Consider the following 20,481-nt stretch of genomic DNA (forward strand, 5'->3'; position numbering starts at 1 on the left):
AAACATCATTTTTGTAGAGTTTTTCCTATATGTGACTTAAATTTTTTAAAAAAATTGTTATGTTCTTCTATTGGTGGGAAAGTAGGAACAGATGACCCGTATGATAATGTGGGGCCTTTTACTCTGCTACTCTGGTTGAAGGATTGAAACATCTGTAAATCCAAGTTGTTGCTTTTTAAATGCACTGGGTTCTAATTTAATGGACCAGAAAAAGCAAATTGGGTGTCAGGTTCCTTCATGGGCAGATGCCCAACAGACATAATAGTTTATATCAATGGAGGTGTAGGTTGTAGCTTTTGTTGAGTTTTTTTTAAATCTGTGAATTCTGTGATCAGTGTTATTCCTGGGTTAGTGTCAGATAATTTTATCCCCCCGCCCCCACCATGTGTATATGGTCCAGCTTCTTTGCACACCTGGTAATTTTTAATTAGATTCCAGACTTTGTTAATTTTACCTTATTGGGTACTGGATATTTTATGTTTTTTATAACATACTTGACCTTTGTTCTGGAATGAAGCTAGTTCTTGGGAACAATTTGATCCTTTGAAGATTTAATTTGGGGATTGTCACATCATGTAGTCTAGATTTATTTGGCCCCACTATTGAGGCCAGAGTCTCCTGAATCCTGTGAATGATGAGTTTTTCCAGTCTAGCCAACGGCAGGAGGCACTGCTTCCCATCCGTTTGAGCACTGGGTACTATTCCGAGGAATCCTTTGGGATCAGGGTCTTGCCCTTACCTCAGGTGGTTTCCGCATGGGGATGTGTTGATAGTGTGCTACACTGAGTCTTCTAGGGGAATTGGTTGCTCTCTGTGCAGCTGTCTCCTTTCTCCTCAACTCAGAGACCCCTCTGGGCGCCGTTTAGGTTTCCTTTCCCTTTGCTGCAGCTTGGAGTCCTTCTGAGGGCAGTAAGCTGAAGTCTGCATGTGTTTCCCAACTCTCAGGGTCACTGTCCTTATGGCCTGAAGTCTTCTAAGCGCTTTCATATGTTTTGTCTAATTTTAGTTGTTCAGGTGGCAGGATAAATCATCTGTCCTTGATACTTTATTTTGGCCAGGAGCCGAAGTTCCCTTCATTCTTTTTCGTTGAAGACACATTTTGTCAAACGTGTAAGCATGAGCTCTGGTACCTGTGAGTGCATGGATGAATCCAGCATGAAGTGCAGAAACACTATTGCTTATCGCACCCTCCTTCAGAGCTGTGCTCCTTGTTGTCATTCCTTTCCTGGACCTGTTTTTAAGGTTTTAGACAACACTCTATTCAATGTGTATTGTACTCTTTCCCTCCTTGTGCTGTGGGAAGCTTCATGGAGTTTGCCACTGGGTTAGGGAGAGGTATGAATAGACTGAGGCAAGATTCTCCTCAAGGGACCTTGTGGCAGGTCAGGAAAGTGAAGACAGAGGATGGTAAGTGCTCCACCTACCTTCTCCTTTTGCTCCAGGAATGACTTAAGTCTGGAAGGAGCCGATACTAAGAAGTTGCGTGTCTGGATTGGTACGTCATAGCAAACAGGAAGAAATGACCATGAGGCTAAGGTCAGAGCCTTGTGGTGCCACTGACCCAGTTGAAGGCAGTTTAAACAGCCAGGCTGTAGTTCTTCAGGCTCTCCTAGGCCTCCTTGCACAACTGACCATTGGTGTCGGTGGCCCAAGCAGGGAAACTGGTGGTGAACCTCGAGCAGCAAGGAGGGGAGAGGACCCTCAGTCCAGGGACAGAAGGAGATGGACTGTGAGTTGCCAAAAAGCTCATTTTGAATTCTTTGGGGGCCAAACTTTTCTATCCTAAACTCTTACTTGTTTATTTTTTTTCCAAATTAGGAAAATAGTGTATGACAATTGTAGAAAATTAGGCTATAATCTAGAGGTAATATTTGGTAGCATTTCTCCCCTCCTCCTCAATGCATTCATTTAAACTGAGTACTAATATGAACTATTTCAAGTATATTCTTGAAGACATTTGTACCCATGATATTTTGTCTATAGATTGGGGCTCGACAGGGTCAACTGTCAGGATTCTTGGATGTTGATGACATGAAGCTTTGGAAAGATCTAATAGTTTCTTTTAGATCCTAGAGGAAATAGTGATCTGACTTGAATTTATTGTTTGAGTGATATCACCATGTTCATTATTTGCCATGTGGTGCTTTTTGGTGGGGGTTTGTCCTTCTTGTGGGTTATTCAGGCAAGCATCAGTCTCCCAAAGTTATTGATGGACAAGTGATGCAGAGGAGAATAGAATGAACTATATTCACTATCTGAAGTCCTCCCCACCCCCATCCATCCAGGTGAATGGTGTCATTATGTAGTTGTCTTCTATATCACATTATTTTTAGATACCAGCTGAGTAGTGCAGTCTCATTGAAAGATTCAGCAGGTGGCACTTTGTAGAAGATGGAGGGATCCAGAGTGCATGCTGGGGGCTTTGCTGTGTGTAGTAGAAGTTCTGTGTTGTGCTTTCCATGGAGAACAGGGTGGGTCCGGGGCTTCAGGCCGTGGCATGCTGGTTTTGGAATCCCAGAACTTAGCTCATTGGTTCAGTAGCAGAGCTAGAAAGAGGATGCGTTTTGGTTTGAAATGTGCTCACAACAGAGAGTGTTTTTTCTTGAGCAGGCTGTCGTGAGTGTCTGATTTCCATTTTAGTTATGTTAATTTTGTCATTTTTCCGTCGGTTTTTATTGAGACTGATCTTGGAGGGGGGGTGCGGATTAATTTTAAGGAACATGTAATTTCTTCCTTTGATCAGATCCTATAGCCTTAATTTTGTTCTGGGATCTTTCCTGTGTAGTTATATTCGTCTGTGTTGAGTTGAATAGTCAGTGAATTTAACTTGTAATGTGATGTGCCTGTTGGAGGGGAAAAAAATGGATTAATTCTGTGCTGCTTTCATTGGTGTGGTACTGAATAATACTCTTAGATGTAGTGGGATTTACCAGGTAAAAAGTGATCTGTTCTCATTTTTCTACCCGTTCACAGTCACATAAAGAAGAGATTCAGTAGTAGTTGACAAAAACAAACTTGTAAACTGGTTTTTAAAAACAGTTATGTTCATTTGTACATTTTGGTGCTGAAATCTTCTAGAGATCCATCTCATTTTATCAGTCCTCTCTCCAACTAACGTAGAGTGAACAGTCAGTTGCCTTTTTCTTTTATCCAGCTGTCGCCGAGTCTACTTTTAATTCTGTAAAGAGGGTATGCCAGGTGAAAGGTTTCATTTGGATTCCAGTTAGCTTATCTGAAGTCTGCCTATCTCTCCTCGCATAGTTACTACCGTTGATGGAATGAGAAAAAATTTAGATAACAAGTTTGAACAGCATTTTAAGGGGTCATTAAAAAACAACAGAACACTCATACCATGCACTCCTGTGTGGTCAGATGGTGGAGTGGGCAGGGCTTGTCGTATGACAAACCCATTGCTGCTTGTGAAAATGACTACTTTGCAGATGTTCCCTGCCCCACCCCCACCCTCTGACAGCCTGCAAGGCGACTAAAAACTCATCTGCCAGTCAGGTCCTAGCCTGAGACAAAGGCCTTTTCTATGAGAGTTTGCTTCCACTGGTTAAAGTCCAAAATGCTAATTGGCATCAGCTGCATTAAATCACTAAGTGGGGGCTAGCAGCTGCCACACCATTTGAGTAACCAGGAGGGGGGACCTTTTTTCCTTACTAAAAAGGCCTCTCTCTCAAGTTACTCTTGATTTTGTTTTTCATTTGTTTATACTTGTGACCTGCTAAAGAAGAGCATGGAGGACACAGTAGTTTGGACTCTGCCTGGACACATGGAATATATAAACTTCCTCTATGTAGTTTTGCCAACTCAACTTTATGTATGGGATTTTTTGTTGTTTCTAAATTTCAGTTTTAGCTGGCCCCAGTCTGTTTTCTCCTGTATCTTTCCAGGCCACATGGCGTGTTTGTTTTTGGTGGTGCTCGTGGTGGTGGTGGTATGTATGTATGTACTTAAGTGTTGGGATGCAACCACCAAACGTGTGTTTAATAACCGAAAGGAGACTGAAACTCAGAAGTTGACTCATTATTACCCTACTCTAAAGACAACATAAAATACTGTGTAATAAGCATTAGTCATAATTAGATTTCCAGTTGTAGCTGGCTCAAAGCCATTGGTAGATTCTGTATTTCTAGTAGTGTTTTTTTCTCCAAGTGGGCACTCATAATTGGACAGTAAATGACAATTACTGGTGCTAACTGCCTTTTTATTTTATAAGATGTGTAATAGTCATCTATTTTAAAATCATAAAATCGAGAGAAGAAATCTTCAAAGTATATATAAACTTGATCCTAAAACAGTAATTTGAGGGGAGAATATTATTTCCCTGCAATATATTTCGTAGTTCATTTTTGTATGCTTCCAGGATTTGGCTATTTCAGACCTGGGAAATATTCTGGCAGGTGACATTGATGGGATCACTGTATTTCTGGGTGATATTTGGGTGTTTCCATCATATTAGAAAAACTGTTGTCAGACCTGATTGTATTTTAGTTGTTCATCTAAATCATTGATTCTGAGATGCAACCCAGTTTTGAAGATGTTAGAGTGTGTACTTTATGGTTGACAGGTTTCATGACATAAAATAGTGGTGGGCTCCATTCAAGGGCACTTCAGATACAGTGAAATACATGGTCCCACGGTAATCTGCCACCAGTATTTACCAATGTGCCTATTCAGGAGTTTTCACACCAGTGGACAGTATGGAGTTTAAGCCTGTGAGAACTTTAAAATGTGTGCTTGATTTTTAACTCGGTGAGCTGTGAAAATACCAAGTGCTCTCGACTCTTTCTTATACAGTGGTGAACAGGTTAGATCCTAGAAGACATTGGTTTGTGTCACTAAAAGGAAAAAATATAAATGGAACCTAGTGGAAATATTTTATAATTCTTAACTATTGCTCAGGAAGCCTTTCATGGGAGAATCATAGGTAGCATTTCTTTCTGTCAAGAAGTGAAAGCTACTAGCAGAGCGTAATAGGGAACAACAGCCCTGGAAATCGTTTAGCCACTGCAGGGAGTGGAGGTAGGCAAAGGTAAGGGTTGGATTGATGAAACAAGTCTGGACAGTCCAGTAAAATTCACTACTGTATGAAGTTCTTATTACAGGAACAAAGTTAAAATCAGTATTTGGATTTTCCCCTATTCTAGTTCAACATAAGATTAGACGAATGGCTAATGAGAATAACCAATGTTGTTTTGTTTTTGTGTAGTTTTTATATCCCAAATCCTTACAGATTTACTGACTTTTGGATAAAAGGAGAAAAACGGTTAGTTTGCTTTCTGGTCACCCAGCTGCAGTTCAGTGTACGGAAAGTGGGATGTTTGGCTTTTTAGAGCACATTAACCATGGACCTCATCCTGGGAGTGACACCACATGCCTTTTCAATGGGGCCTGTTTACGACCACTACCCCGTGCTAACTCTTTTCAGGAGCCTACCTGTCTTGACAAGCCTCATTAGGGCTGTCCCAGGCCACTCACTGCTTGGTCAGGAGGCCTCTCAGAAACCCTCAGATAGCACTGGGAGTGAGTTGTGGTGAGTCAGGAGGGAGCAGGCTCAATGTGCCCCCATGCCAACAAGCCCTGGTCACTACTGCTCATCATACTGTACATGTTGATATGTGTGTGCAGAGAGCACAAGATAAAACTTTTGAGGCATTAGGTTTCCTACTTTTATTTGGGGCATACTTCCTCATGTTCTATGTAATAAAACATCATTACCCTTTTCTGTTTTAGAATGAAGTTCCTTTGAAGCAAGGTCTCAAATGGAAGTGTTTCTCTGTTTTACTAGCTAGTCTAAACACTGGTTTTGTTTAGAATTAAGATGGCTGTCTACTATTGAGTACCTCATTTTTCATTGCTGCTTTCAACATGGCCATATTTAAATCTCAGATAGAAATTATACCTATTTGGTAGGACTTTGCAGGGTTTGAATGAGAATTATTGTATCAACTCTATTGGGTCATGTGACTGCTGCCATATTTGTAGTCATCTCTCAAAGTCACATGACAAGTGTGCCTGTAGAATATATAGTTGTGCATCACTTAACAATGGGGTTATGTTCTCAGAAATGCATCATTCATTAGGCAGTTTTGCTGTTGTCCATCATCAAAGTGTTGTTTATGTAAACCTAGATGGTACACATGGGCTACCTGGTATGGCCTATTGCTCCCAGGCTGCAGACATGTACAACATGCTACTGTACTGAATAGTGTAGGCAATTGAAAAATAATAGCAAGTAGTTGTGTATCTAAACATAGAAAAGAGATTGTCAAAATATTTTAGAAAAGACAAAAAATGGTACTTTCCGCATAGAGCTCTGAACATTAATGGAGCTTACAGGGCTGGAGGTTGTTCTGGGTGAGTCAGTGAGTGAGTGGTAAGTGAATGTGAAGGCCTAGGACTACTGTATGCTACTGTAGACTTCATAAACATTGTACACTTAGGATACACTAAATTTTAAAAAATATGCTTTCTTCAATCATAAATTAACTTTAGGTTACTGAAACTCATTTATTTTATAAAACTTTTAGGTACTTTTGTAAGAGCACTTAACTTAAAAAACATTGCATAGCTGTACTAAAATATTTTCTTTTTAAAAATCTTTGTAAGCTTTTTTCTGTCTTTTCTAACTTTTTAAACATTTTGGTAAAAAGCAAAGACAGAAACACACACATTAGCTTAGGCCTACACATGGTCAGGCTCATCAATATCTGTCTTCCACCTCCACATCTTGTCCCAGTAGAAGGTCTTCAAGGCAGTAGCACACATAGAACTGTCATCTCCTATAATAACAATGCCTTCTTAGGGATACCTCCTGTAGGATCTGCCTGAGGCTGTTGTAAGTTCCCTTTTTTTTTTGGTTTAAATAGGAGTACACTTTAATATAACAATAAAAGTGTAGTAAACAAACCACTAACATAGTCATTTATTAAGTATTATGTACTATACATAACTATATGTGCAATAATTTTATACAACTGGCCATGCGACAGGTTAGTTTAGCATCACCACAAACAGTAGGTGATGGGAATTTTTCAGCTTCATTTATTAATTTTATTAATTTTATGGGTTCACTGTTGTATTTGCAGTCCTTTGTTGACTAAGATGTTATGTAGTGCATGACTGTACTATAATACTCTAGCGTTTGTTTCAGAACCAAGCTATAAAGCTGCCATCTTGAGAATTACTATTCTAAGATGACTATGTCTTGTTATACATTTGTTTTCTAAAGCAGTAATGTATAACTGAAGTCTGTATTTTAAACATTGTTTTTCCCATCTGATCTCATTAATATCTAATTAATGATGTCGCAGCTTTTAAAGTATAACAATTTGCAAATCAGACTTCCTTTAGGCTTGTAAGGCCTTAAGAGTGATTCTAGAGGTGTTAGACTGAAGCAGTAAGTAGGGTTCTTCCAAGTTGTGTGTAAGTGCACGCATACACACACACACACACACACACACACACACACACACACACACACACACACGCATGTATGTCTAGGCTACTCAGAGCCCCTACTCTTACCTGGAGAGAGAAGGACATCAAGTTATGAGTGGGATGGTTGTGTCAGTGTAGAAAACTAAGGACATTTTAGGGGACTAGTCATCTTTTCCTTTTGAAAATGTATGCAGTATAGGGGATTCTAGAGATCTGGTCATCAGATTTCTCCCGATCTTACACTGTGCTTTTCTAATCAAGGATGATTTTCCCTTTCCTGCACAGTTCCTGTTCTTTCTCACTTTAACTCTGCTTTCCCTTCATTCTGTACTAACTACAAATCTTCCTTAAGCTGACTCTTCGCAGATAGTATGTCATGTGTATATAACAGAATGTCTACCTGGCTGGTGTGCACAGCTTCTTCTCCAGGTTTATATGGGAGATAGGTGGAGATCACAGACTTCTCAGCCTTTGTCATTCACAAGGGCAACTTATTTTTATTTTCCAGACTTGTGTCACTATCTGTTTCCTTCATTCCCCACCCTAACCTTCTCACACAAACTCTGGATTTCTTCCTCTGCTCATCTTATTTCAATAAACCAAGATGCTAGGAGAGGAGCCAAGTCTGAAACAATGTTCTCAGTGATGTTTTGTTACTGGGACCCACTGGACTCAGCTGGACCTCTTTTCAGTGGGTTCTCACTGAGCACACCGTCACAGACTGCACCTCCAGCCTGCATTCATGTATTCAGTACTCTGCCTTGGCCTCACTAGAGGGTGCCGTCGTGCAGGGTTGTTCGAGGTAAACGTTTTCTGGACTTACACGGACCAGATGATCTGTATTTGCAAAGGAAACAGACTTTCCAAGTGATAAGTTCAAATAGTATCAGTCATTTCCCTTTTTTGGTCCCATTTTTACAGCTGAACAAACTGAGGCTCAGAGAAGTGGAGTGCATTTCCAGAGGTCACAGTTAGTGGGAGAACTGGCCAGGCAGTCCCCTCGCACTGTCCCTGCAGCTCTCCGTGTCTGTCTTTACCTCCTATGCATCACGTCCTATAATCACACTTCAAAGGATGAGTCTTCTAAGATTCCTGTTCTTGGCATAAGGATGAAGTGAATGCATATGTGCCTCTGCTCCTGGAGGGTGGGGAACTTGTGTTCCTTTCATTATTGTATGTAGTGTGGGGGAAGTAAAGTCATGCACACCATTCAGTAGCCACACATTTTATTTTTATTTTTTCTTAAGGATGAAGAGGAAGAAATCAAACTGGAGATAAATATGCTAAAGAAATACTCTCATCACAGAAATATTGCAACATATTATGGTGCTTTCATCAAAAAGAGCCCTCCAGGACATGATGACCAACTCTGGGTAGGTGGATGTTTCCTGAGCATTTGTGGGCATTCCATTTGCTTGAATTGTAAGGGCATGGCGGGGGTGGGGGCTGGGGGGAAGGGAGGGAAGAAAAACAATGAAGAGGAGCAGTAAGTAGCTGGTAGATTCTAAAGGCTTCCTTGGCCGATGTCTCTGGGTTGACTATATGCTGGTTGTTTTATTTTGATACTGATTTCACATTGCATGGAAAAAAGTTAACTTTGTGTTTCCGGAATAAAATGGCAGCATCTAGAAGGAATGTGATCAAATAGCAAGGAAATTAGGAGCTTGAAAGCAATACAATAAAAACTTTATTTATGGGAACAAAATTAATTTGAAAACTCAGTAAACTGAGCTTACCACTTGGAAATGAGAGACAGATCTCAAGAAACAAACTTCTGTCAGTAGCTTATTAATAGTATTAATGATAATAGCTAATTAAAACAAATTACAGGGAAATTTCTGGAATTGACACATTCAGCCTTATCTCTTTTTGAACACATTTGTATTCAAGATAATGACCTGGAGATACCATCAGATCTGTGGCTATCACATTATTTAAACTTACAAAGCAGGAAGATAGATTAATACTTTTTGTATCAGTATTTTTAAAGGACCATTACAGAAAACATTTGCAAAGTTAAATAGAGGGAAAAAGTTTACCCTGTAACCATTGCCCAAATCAGGTCCTAGTTAAAATTTTAGAACAGTTCAGTTCGGTTGATTTTCTGGGTACTTTAAACATACCGTTGTGATCATATTGTTCAAACATTCAGATACTGTAAATATTGCATTAAAAATTGTATAACTGCTTAAAAATACTATTTTTTATTCATATTAGACCCAGTTAATATAATAGTTTGAGGATCATAATGTGAAAAATAGAATGTTTTTGGGGCAAAATGAAAAAGAATGTTAGGGAATATTTGAGTCAGATATTTGATAATTTTGGGCAGTGATGAGGAGCAAAGTGATCTTCCTGTGCCCGTGTGCTTCTGAGAGAGAATGAGCACTTCAGAATTGGTGCGCTTGGGTGTGCCATAGAACACCAGACACTCTCAGTCTCCTGGACCAAATATACGGAGCGAATACATGGGACCGTGAAATGAGCTTTCAGTTATTTAGGTGCCTCCAAATTATTATGAGTTATTTAGGAGCATCACTTTTCCAGGTCTTTAGAATAAAGAGATGGCATGGTGGTTAAACTGGTTTTCCCAATTTCTCCAAGATGTGTTACTCACCTTGTGTCTTGTCTGCCCTGTAGCTTGTTATGGAGTTCTGTGGGGCTGGGTCCATTACAGACCTTGTGAAGAACACGAAAGGGAACACACTCAAAGAAGACTGGATCGCTTACATCTCCAGAGAAATCCTGAGGGTGAGGAAAGTGGGTGGTGGCTACAGTGCTCCAACCCATGATCCTGTGCTTCCATTTTCATTTTCCCAGCCGCAAGTACTTCTTTGCATTACTTATACATATACAGATTATTCTCTTTGACAGCCAAGGATTCTGTATATCTAGCTAGCTTTGATAATTTTAGGCTACATCATGATTTGACTCTGGCAAGTATGTAAAGAAGGTCAACTTAAATAAAAAAAGCTTTTCTGTATTTCCCTGAATTTACTTTCCATGGCATCATGACATACCTATTGGCAGCTTTCCTTTGAGTTAAAAGGAAATCAGAGTGGAGGGGAAGAGAAATAATCTCCAACTATTGTTTTTAAAGTAATTCTGTGTATAAGCTTATAAATAAATACTAATGATGCTGAATGCTGATTTTCAAAATCACCTTGAAGACTTTGGTGTTAACTACTAGAATCTGTTACAATATTTATGAAGAAGAGTTAGAATGTTTAAGATTATTGACAGCCATTTGGAAAGCTGGCTAATGATCTTAGAGTAAGTTTCTGAACTGCTATTTTAGCAGCTTTTAAATGTTTCTTTTAAGTAGTAAAGCCATGTTGACGGCACAGGCAGAGGGTTTCTAGGATTTCGTATTTGAGCAGTGCATGTAGGATATTACCAGTGGGTCTCTTCCTTCATTTGGCCATCACAGTTTTCCTTTCGACTTCATCCCTGAATTACACACAGACATTACTTGGTTGCATTTCATTTACCTACCACATTAAAAAAAAAAGATTATGAAGTTAAATTGAAGCCCAATTCTTGTGCTTCCCCCACTAATAAAAAAACTTAAAGTAATGAATAAGTTATTTTAATTTTTTTAATAAGTAAAGTTATCCCACTTTTTATATGTAAGATTCATAGAGGATTGCAGGTTTAAAAACTGCCATCTAGACTTCCTAGAGAAATGTTTAATTTTCTTTTTTAAGATATTTATGTAGTCCTTGAAAAGAGGCAGTTCTCCTAAGAAGACTAGTTGTGCGGGGTGGGGTAGGGTGACAGGAGAACCATCTTTTTATAAACACTTGCAAATGTCATTAAAATGTCAGGATCTTTTATGACTATTATAGAAAGCAGAGCCTAAATGTGGGAAACTTTCCTGCCCTATACTACTGTAAAGGAAGTCAGGTACTGGGCCAGATGGATTTCCTCTGTTAACAACTAAAAGTCTTTAGCATGGTAGGCAGGATAGAACATTGGTTGAGTGGTTGGAGACTAGCATAAGTCAGACCTGGGTTTGAGTCCTGCCTCTGCTGCTTATCTATAGCACACCCTATGTTATTCAACTTTCAGGACTTATTTTCTCCTCATCTATACATTTTAAATACCAACCTTTTGAAATTACTTTTGTTAGGAGAATTCAATGAGTTAGTGTATATTAATCATTTAGTGTAACATTTGGATACATAGCTACTTATCAGTGACTATTAATTGTTGTCATTATTCTTTGTTTTAAACACCCACTCTCCTGCCATACACATCACCACCCACGTACCCACGCCCCCTACCTTTCTTGTATATAATTCCAGTATGGGATATCTCAAGCAGAGAACTAGCTTTTAGCATAATGTCCTAGGCATCAAATGTATTTCAGCCTCCACGACAAATGTGTTTCTATACCCAGGCAAGCATTGTTTACCTATCATATGTAACATGTGCATTTAGCCATTTTTACCATCAGTAATCTCCAGTAACATTTAAAAGAAGCCAAAGTTGTTTGACGCCTCTAAGCCAGCTTGAGTGTGGCATGTGAGTGAACATCTTTTTGAGACGTAGCAAATCTTTTTCACCTCACTGGGCATCTAAAACACGAACTGCCTTTGCCTACATTTCATCTAGAATGGGAGTTTTTCCTTGTGACAAAAGTTTAAATTAACTAAAAACAAGCAAATGCCTCAGGGAGAGTTCGTGTGTCATGCAGTAGTATGTGTTCATTATAGGGGTTACTAAGAGTTGGCTTTGGTAAAGAGAAGGCAAGATGATAAGCTGGAGGTAAGGCCTCATGAGAAAGGAATGCAGCCACCCCCAGACAGATAAGCTGTGTTCTCAAAGACGGTTGGGGTTAGACAGTTTCTGTGGTGGCAAAACCTTTCCTCATTTCTCACTAGATGTTGGATTTAGACATTATGATCATTATGATCAGACCCTTTGAATGGTGAGAGTCCTAATCTGGTAGGCCTCAGCCAATAGAGAAGTGCTTTTTGGAGCCAGCACAGTTACCCTCTGGACCACAAGGCTTAGCAGCAAGGCCAGCATGTTCTTTTTAACCCACTTCCATGTTCACATTCCACAAGACAGTATCTTCATATTGAACATGGGAACTTAGAGCTTTCTATAACCAATGCTGTATGGCAGCCTTTGACTGCTCTTTAATTCTGTGACCATGCATGATACAGAGTTAAGGGGAAAATGTTTCCTGGTTTAGAAACACTGATGCATTTGCTCGAGGGTAGGTCCTTCGCTGAGTGTTTGGACTTGGCGTCTCTGCTAAGGAAGGATAATTGTGGCCTGTTTTCTGGTATGGGACTAGTTGAACACACATACACTCCCAGGTGCTTCATGGAAGAAAAAGGTTCTTCTTTTTCCTAGTAATCATTAACATTGTTGCAGAGCTATTAGATACACTTAATTCCCTGTAGAAGCAGTGATCCTGTAGCAGTATAGACAGGAAAACAGGCATTGTTCCATACATTTATTGCTGGTAATGAACAAGAGTGCATGCAAGCCACATTTGTTTGACAAGATGTGGGTGCTTATGTTTGTTGTTAAGATAGTTCTGTAAAAGTTTAAGAAGAGGTTGGCAAGTTAGAAAACAAAAATGAACTGAAGTAATAGAAATAGGAATTACAAAGAATTGGGGAACTTAGCTTTTGTGTCTCTCCTTTTGCTATTTGAAGTTATACCATGCTGAGAGGAGGTACTTTGTTCCTAACTATAGCAATAAGGTACCATATATTTTTAGTGCTTTTTTTCTCTAGTCAGTGCTTTGTGGTATGATACCTCACATCCTGTGTTGTGAAAAATAAACAGAGCTGTCAAATAAGCTTTGCTCTGTTTCATAGACAGACCAGTAAATGAATGTTTAGAAACCCCCTGTGTTAGAAAAATTAGTATTCTAGAGGAGCTGTTGTATTTAATTCATATCTTACAAAGTAATGATAACAATAAAACCCCATGAAAAAAGAATAAACAGGAAAAAAATCAAATAACCCTTACTTATAATCTGCCCTTTTTGGATTGAGACATTTTAGAGTAAATAGGTTGCTTGTATCTTAAGGAGGTGAGCTGTATATTTGGCTTCTCTCGCTAAGGACAGAATAAGTAAATGAGTTGTGAGAATGATGCATTGCTGTCTCTTGGACCATATTTGGATGCAACATGTGTTTTTGTTCTTCCACCACCTCTCCTAAGAGACAAGCTTTTGGGCCTCATTCCAGATACAAGGTCATCAAAAAGTGTTATATGCCCAGTAGGTTTGTTTCCTTGGGAAAGAAAGATATTTTATTTGAACACAAGGCTCTTTTGACAGCACAATCATTTTCTGCTTGGGATGGAGGTGGGATTGATCAACACTTAGCAGTTTGTCACTGTGCAGTGGGAAGGCTAGCCAGTGTTAAAGAGCCAGATTTCAAAGCCCTCTCTTGCCCTTTGCTTTTCCCCTGAGATGTGTCTAGTTGAAATATGCCCACGGGGTCACCCTCTAGACATTTAGCGTGGGAAAGGAACCACCCTGTACACAAATAGCACAAATTATAGCAGAGAAACTGCAGATGGTAATCTGCAGTGTATCTTAAAGGCACAGCTAGAAGTGGTCCTGTTGCTCACACGGGGAACCTGACCCACTGGGAATGTGGAGGGTGGGGAGGACTTCTTTCTGTGTGTGTGGTAGTATTGGTGCTGTCTTTCTGGGAATGCACTAAGAGTGAAGTTAATGTTCATGAGCTCACAAACACCGTTGGTCCACATGTGCACTTATAAAAGGTGTGTTCCTGGCTGTTTACTTGTAGTCACAGAAAACTAAAATTCAGGCCTGTCTTTCCTATTCAGGGACTGGCACATCTTCACATTCATCACGTGATTCACCGGGATATCAAGGGCCAGAATGTGTTGCTGACTGAGAATGCAGAGGTGAAACTTGGTATGTAATGGATATGCGGCATGATCTCGTAATTGCACCTGGCACAAGCCAGCTGCGCTCCCAGTTCTGCTTCCATCTAGCTAAAAGTTCAATCTGTTACCCATGTTTTCTATTTCTGTTCTTAAGAATGTGGGAACCGAGCATATTGCTTAGCCTGGCTCCAGCCTCCCCACTTCCATGTTAGTTCCCCCCCACCTCCCGCCCCCTGGTTCTCTATACAGCAGCCAGACTGATCTTCCAATCAGACCATGCCACTTTCCTGCTTAAAGACCCTTAATGGCTTCCTATTTTACTTTGAATAAAACATTTCTCACCCTTGCCTATAAAAAGCCTTGTAGAATCTGATGCCTGCTACTTTTTCCTCCTCATTTTATGTCCCTCTTTACTTCTGTCTTCATCAGTCACTGTCTTTTTTTCTTTTCTTAAACTTCCTGGGTCTTGCCTTGGGGCCTTTGCATAACTAACTGTTTCCCATTGGGAAGACTTGACTTCAGTTCTGAAGTCACAGTTTTTTTTCCTCATGTTTAGATCAACCTCTGATCTGTCTTGGGCCTTGCTGCTTGTTTCTTTCATAGTATTGTTCACAGTTTATGGTTATGTGATTGCTTTTTACTTCTGTTACTGTCTCCTTTGCCAGAATGTAGATTCTGGGAATGCAGCAAATAGCCTATTACCCAGCACCCAGCGTAGTGACTTCATTGTAGTAGGTGCTCGATAAATTTCTGCATGGATAGGTAATTACAGCCCATGGTGTTTTCCTGGAGTTATTCACAAGGGTTCTTTTATATTTCTTGTTTCCTTTAGCTGGGTCAGAACTCATTCCACTTTCATCTAAGTGTTGTATCAAATTTTTCAATAGCATTTGTATTAATTTTTCTTCTACTAGCACATCACAGCGAAATTCTTTCTGTTTATATGGGTCTGGTCCACCTTTCTTTTAGAAATCATAGTCACAGCTGTTGTACTGTAAAAGTAACATCTTCATAGTTACTTTCTTGCATAGTGTCTGTGTTTGTTGGTCTTCTATGGAGGAATCTGCCCAATTGGAAACTCCCCTCAGGGCTAAGATAGGAAGCGCTTGAGCAGTTCTCATACCAAATGACTCAGTGAGCTGTGCGTTCCCTGCACTGGTCTCCTGGTACCGGCCTGTGATAGTCCCTGAGTGATCACTTAGTGGTTGGTTACCGTTGCCTTCCAAGTTGCTGTGATGCTCGCTTAGGCTTCCTGTGCTGCCTGGCCCATGTGTCTCTGTCTCTGAAGGAGTACTCAGTGAGTAAGTCCACACCCTGGACAAGCCATTTTCTGAGCGTGTTCTGTGCATAGAAGTTGAATCGATGATCCCTTTAAGTCATCTCAGCACTTTGTAGGCCTTTCTGCATGGGTGCCTCCACCTTTGCAGGTTCCTGCTGGGGTAATGGTAGTGTGTGTGGTGATAGTGTTGGCAGGGACAGATGGCAGGCATTCTGTTAGAGGTCATGGTCTTCCTGCCAGCTCTGACTCCCATCCTTGAACTTTCCTCTAGACCGCCACCACCATCCAATTGGGTGGGATGCAGAAGTCACTGAAAAATCAGCAGAAGTCCCAAGTGCTTTAGGATGTGTTGTTTGTGAATATATGATTTAGCTTGCTTTTTTTTTTTTTTAATTCAGTACTGTTTTTTTTTTTCAAGAAAACTTTTGTGAATTTCTTATCTTTATGGTTACTAGTGCTGTTTAAGAAGGTAAGTCAAGTGCGTCTTCAGTCAGTTCTCCAGAACCTGGGGCTCTCTGTGAGTTGATCTTGTTTGCGGCAGTTCTCTGAAAGCACTGAAGGTTGTGGTTCATTCAAAAGGCCCTCTGCTGGTCACTGTCGGAGAAGCTGGGGAGGCAGCCAGATCCAGGCTTCACAGAAGCTTCCAGACTGGTTGAGGATCTCACAGTCTCGGTGGCTTTACTGTGGAAGGGCACTCCTGACCAGTGGTGCCTGCCTTGAGGGGGATCGCATATTCATGAAGCACTGCTGTTTCAGTTTACTATGAAGACATTTCCTCCTTGTGTTTTTTCACAAGTATATCTGGTTTGTAATTGTGTTTCACTTTATCTTCCTTTCTCTTCCTCCTACAGTTGACTTTGGTGTGAGTGCTCAGCTGGACAGGACAGTGGGGCGGAGAAATACGTTCATAGGCACTCCCTACTGGATGGCTCCTGAGGTCATCGCCTGTGATGAGAACCCAGATGCCACCTATGATTACAGAGTAAGAGGCACCTGCTCCGTAGGCCTTTGCAGGGCCACTGGCATGCCTGAGGGATGGGGGCTTTGCTTATAAATTGCACACCCCTTGTCTGCCTGCTTTTTCAGGGAGGAAGACCTTCAGTGAGGAAAATTGCAGGTGCAAATTTTTCAGGACAGTATTCAGATGCTGTCTTTTTTGTCCATTTGTATCACGTGACTATGTTCTCATTAAGGAATACACTGGTTTCAAAGCAGTCTGGAGCACTTTGTTGTGCCTAGAACTTTTTGTTCCTATTTACTATCCTTTTTTTTTTTTTAACTGGAAGAATATATTAGAATCGAATATTTATTCTTTTTAAAATATTGCCACTGTATAGTAATAGCTTCATTTGAGTGAAATTTTATATTATTCTTGTTAAACTGCTGTACAGCTTTGATTTGGTATACAAATTGATTTAAATTATTAGAGTGACCTCTAGGGACTTGAATCAATAGTACACTTTAAAAAAAATCTAGATGTAAATCCATACTTGATATCAGACTCAGGTTACTATGTTTACAAAAGCTGTTTTTAAAAATCCATGCCTTAATTAGATGAGCCAGACTGGTTAATATACCTGTTAATGATATGCAAAATGGAATTCATGTCTTAACAGTCTCCCATGTATTTTAGTATTTATTACAAATATCCAATTAATGAGACTTAATTTAAGACTAGTGCAGAGTAAGTTTTATTTTTTATATACTGAAGTATCTTAAAATAGATAACAGACTTTGTGACTTTCCACTCTTTACTATGTCTCTAAAATTTGAAAATGTTTTCCAGCATTCCCCAAATAATTATTATACCTAAGTAAATACAAATAGTTAATACAAAGTTGGTAGTTAGACCTGGCTGGTATGCAGAACAAGACAGTGTATTTGGTTATTTAATCTCTTTTAATCTAGAACCCCGCCTAACCCCCACCTGGTTTTTTTGTTTTTGTTTTTGTTTTGCCATAAACCTGACTTTCTGAAGAGCCTGGGCCTATTGTCTAATGTTCTACCCTTGAGATTTGTCTCATTACTTCTTTATGTCATTTAGTTTGTTTCCTGTAAACTAGAAAGGCTTAATTTGCATCAAGGAAAACTTTCTTAGCAAAATCACCACTGGGGAGGTGGAGGTGGAGGTGGAGGTGGAGGTGCTTCCTGTTGCCTCGCAGCAGGGGACGTGCAGAACTGTTCATCCCCCGCTCATGTTGCCAGGAGTGGCCACTGGATTAGGGTCATGAGCCCCTTTGTGTACCCTGATAGTATAGAAAGCTTAATGAAAATAAGGGAGGAATGATAGGTCTCTCCTTTTTGTTGTATTCAGATATATGTGTCTGAACTTTGTAATATAAATATAGATTATTTAGAAAACCTTTTAACTGAGCAAGTTTAATTCCTTGGTTAGGATAGCATATAAACAAATATATAGTAATGATAATAACTATCCTTATCTACTTTTCAAAAATTCTTTTTTTTGGATTTTAAGAAATACCATCTGAGATATTTGCACCTGCAATTTTCCTCACTGAAAGTCTTCCTCCCTGAAAAGGCTTTAGTACATCAAACAGTGTTTAATGAGTACCCTCCATTACAAAAGTAAATAAAACTGGCAAAAATGCCTGCCTTCATGGAACTTATATTTGAGTAGAAAGTGAAATTTAATTCAAATTTTAAATTTAGTATTTCAGGGGAATCAGAAAAAAAAAAAAGATTCCATGTACAGAAAACCAGCTGACTTGTTTGGTTTGTAAGTAGGGTAGGGATGCTTAGTGGCATGATTTGAATTAGTGAGCCCCGTTAAGTTTTATGAATTCAGTGGTGAGCACTTTGTAAAGAATGGTTTCTGGCCTTTAAACTTTAAAATCTTAATTAAGTTTGAGTTACTAACAATAAACATCAATCTGGGCCAGAAGTCTAAAGTATTGAATGTTTATGAAGAAATGAAGAAACAATATTGAACAGTAGACCATTCACTGAACAGTTAGAGAGAGGTTTTTAAGTGGACCAGCTCTAGTTCATTCATAGATGTGAGTGGTTTTAATTAAATCAATTTTCTCCTTCCTCCCTCCCTCCCTCCCTCCCTCCCTCCCTCCCTCCCTCCCTCCCTCCTTCCCTCCCTCCTTCCATAAGTTCTACAAATGTGTTTGTACTTTTATTTTCTGGCAAACTTCATTTTGGTTTATATAGCAAAGTTGTGTGAATAGCCAGACATGTAAGTTAGTGGCTTTGTAGCTACTCCAGTATCCGTAATATACTGTTTTATTTTTGCAGAGTGATCTTTGGTCTTGTGGCATTACAGCCATCGAGATGGCAGAAGGTGCTCCCCGTAAGTAACTTTCTTTTCTTTTTAGCTCACTTGTTAACGTGTAACTTAAACCTCTCCCAAGACTTCAAAAAGAACAGCTCAGCTCCATGGATAAAGGCATTTCTGGTAGACTGTTTAGATGAAGGCATCATCAATATAGTCAAGTTTTAGATATAAAAGGAATTCTTGGCAACCACTATTACTATTCCTTTTAAATATCTTTAGGAGGCTTATAGGCTACATTTTATTTTAATTAAGTTGTACTCAAATGTGTGACCTGAAGTAGTGCTGAGATCAGATAATAAGTAGTAAGTTTTCTCTTTACATTTTAAATTGAATAATTCAGTGAAACTAGTCCTAACACATGAAATTTTAGTATTAAGTTTTGACTTTACAAATGGAGGCAAAACTTTATTAATAGAATAATTTTTTGTGCGTGTTAACTGAAATTTTGTGAGTGTTTGCTTCTCCATTGGATTAAATTAATGAGAACTTCATATAATTCATTTTTGATCACGGATGAGGTAGAACTGCAGAGAACAAAGGAAAAAAAAACTGCATTTTCTGCTGTCCCCATTAAAAAAGGTCTACACAAAGAATGTATAACTGTCTGGCATGGCATGTAGTTGCTGCTGAATAAATATTTGTTGAATGAATGAAAATAATTATTGACAACTAAAAATTAGTTTTCAGTGTAGAAATAGAGATCTGCCTCAAACACCATACATTCCCTTGTGCTTCCCTCTAAGAAAGTAAGGCAGGGAAGTACCACCTCATCCTTTGTCTCAGTTTTTGTTCACAAGGGGAATAGTATCGTCTGCCCCTCCTCATTGCGCAGATGCCTTGTAAGGGTCTTTCGAAGGTAAAGAAACACATGAAAATGCACGTTGCCTATGGTGACATAGTAATGCCTACGTGTGTGCCTAACTCACCTTTATTGGGTGAGTGGTAGGAGTACAAAAACAGTAATTGCACAGAATTAAATCCATTTCATGCTCAATTTTTGCTCTTTCTAGTATTTTTAGCTATAACAACAAACAGCATTTCTGGAGGGCCTAACTGTGCTCATTCTGTTCCAGGCATTGTGTGAAGGCCTTTGCAAGCCATATCTTACTTAATCTCCACAACAACCCAATGAAAATGCAATCATTTTCATTGTAATCTTACAGATAGTTTAACAACTTAAATGTTAGTTCCTATAAGACTTAGACTTATGAAAACTTTCCAATGTCTGTTTGAAAATGTATATTCTTCTTGTTGCTCTCATCCTCCCACTGTGCTGTTTTTAAATGGGAAATTCAAGGTATGCCCTGGAGTTCATAACTAGGTGTCTAGACTGCTCGGTATGAAGCCTATCAGTCAGACGATGGGCCAGAGCATTTCATGTTGTTTATGACTGAGCCCTAGAAATCAAGAATGAGTAAAATAAGTGCCATACTGACACGACCATCTCCTCTCCTCAGCTCTCTGTGACATGCATCCAATGAGAGCACTGTTTCTCATTCCCAGAAACCCTCCTCCCCGGCTGAAGTCAAAAAAATGGTAAGCTATATATGGTTTTTTGTTGTTCTTT

General features: G+C 39.5%; 1 protein-coding gene across 34 annotated transcripts in view; it reads left to right on the forward strand.

The window, feature by feature from the left end:
• The window catches only part of MAP4K4 (mitogen-activated protein kinase kinase kinase kinase 4), a 197,489-nt gene that overhangs the window by 115,623 nt on the left and 61,385 nt on the right, over positions 1–20,481 (forward strand). For all 34 annotated transcript variants that reach the window (XM_030920650.1, XM_030920643.1, XM_030920647.1 and 31 more), the window contains exons 4-9: positions 8,694–8,819; positions 10,087–10,197; positions 14,272–14,362; positions 16,465–16,595; positions 18,875–18,929; positions 20,372–20,450. In XM_030920650.1, coding sequence (XP_030776510.1) covers positions 8,694–8,819; positions 10,087–10,197; positions 14,272–14,362; positions 16,465–16,595; positions 18,875–18,929; positions 20,372–20,450 — 593 coding nt within the window. The remainder of the gene's footprint in view (positions 1–8,693; positions 8,820–10,086; positions 10,198–14,271; positions 14,363–16,464; positions 16,596–18,874; positions 18,930–20,371; positions 20,451–20,481) is intronic.

Source organism: Rhinopithecus roxellana, chromosome 17 (assembly GCF_007565055.1).
Source record: "Rhinopithecus roxellana isolate Shanxi Qingling chromosome 17, ASM756505v1, whole genome shotgun sequence".
NCBI lineage: Eukaryota > Metazoa > Chordata > Mammalia > Primates > Cercopithecidae > Rhinopithecus > Rhinopithecus roxellana.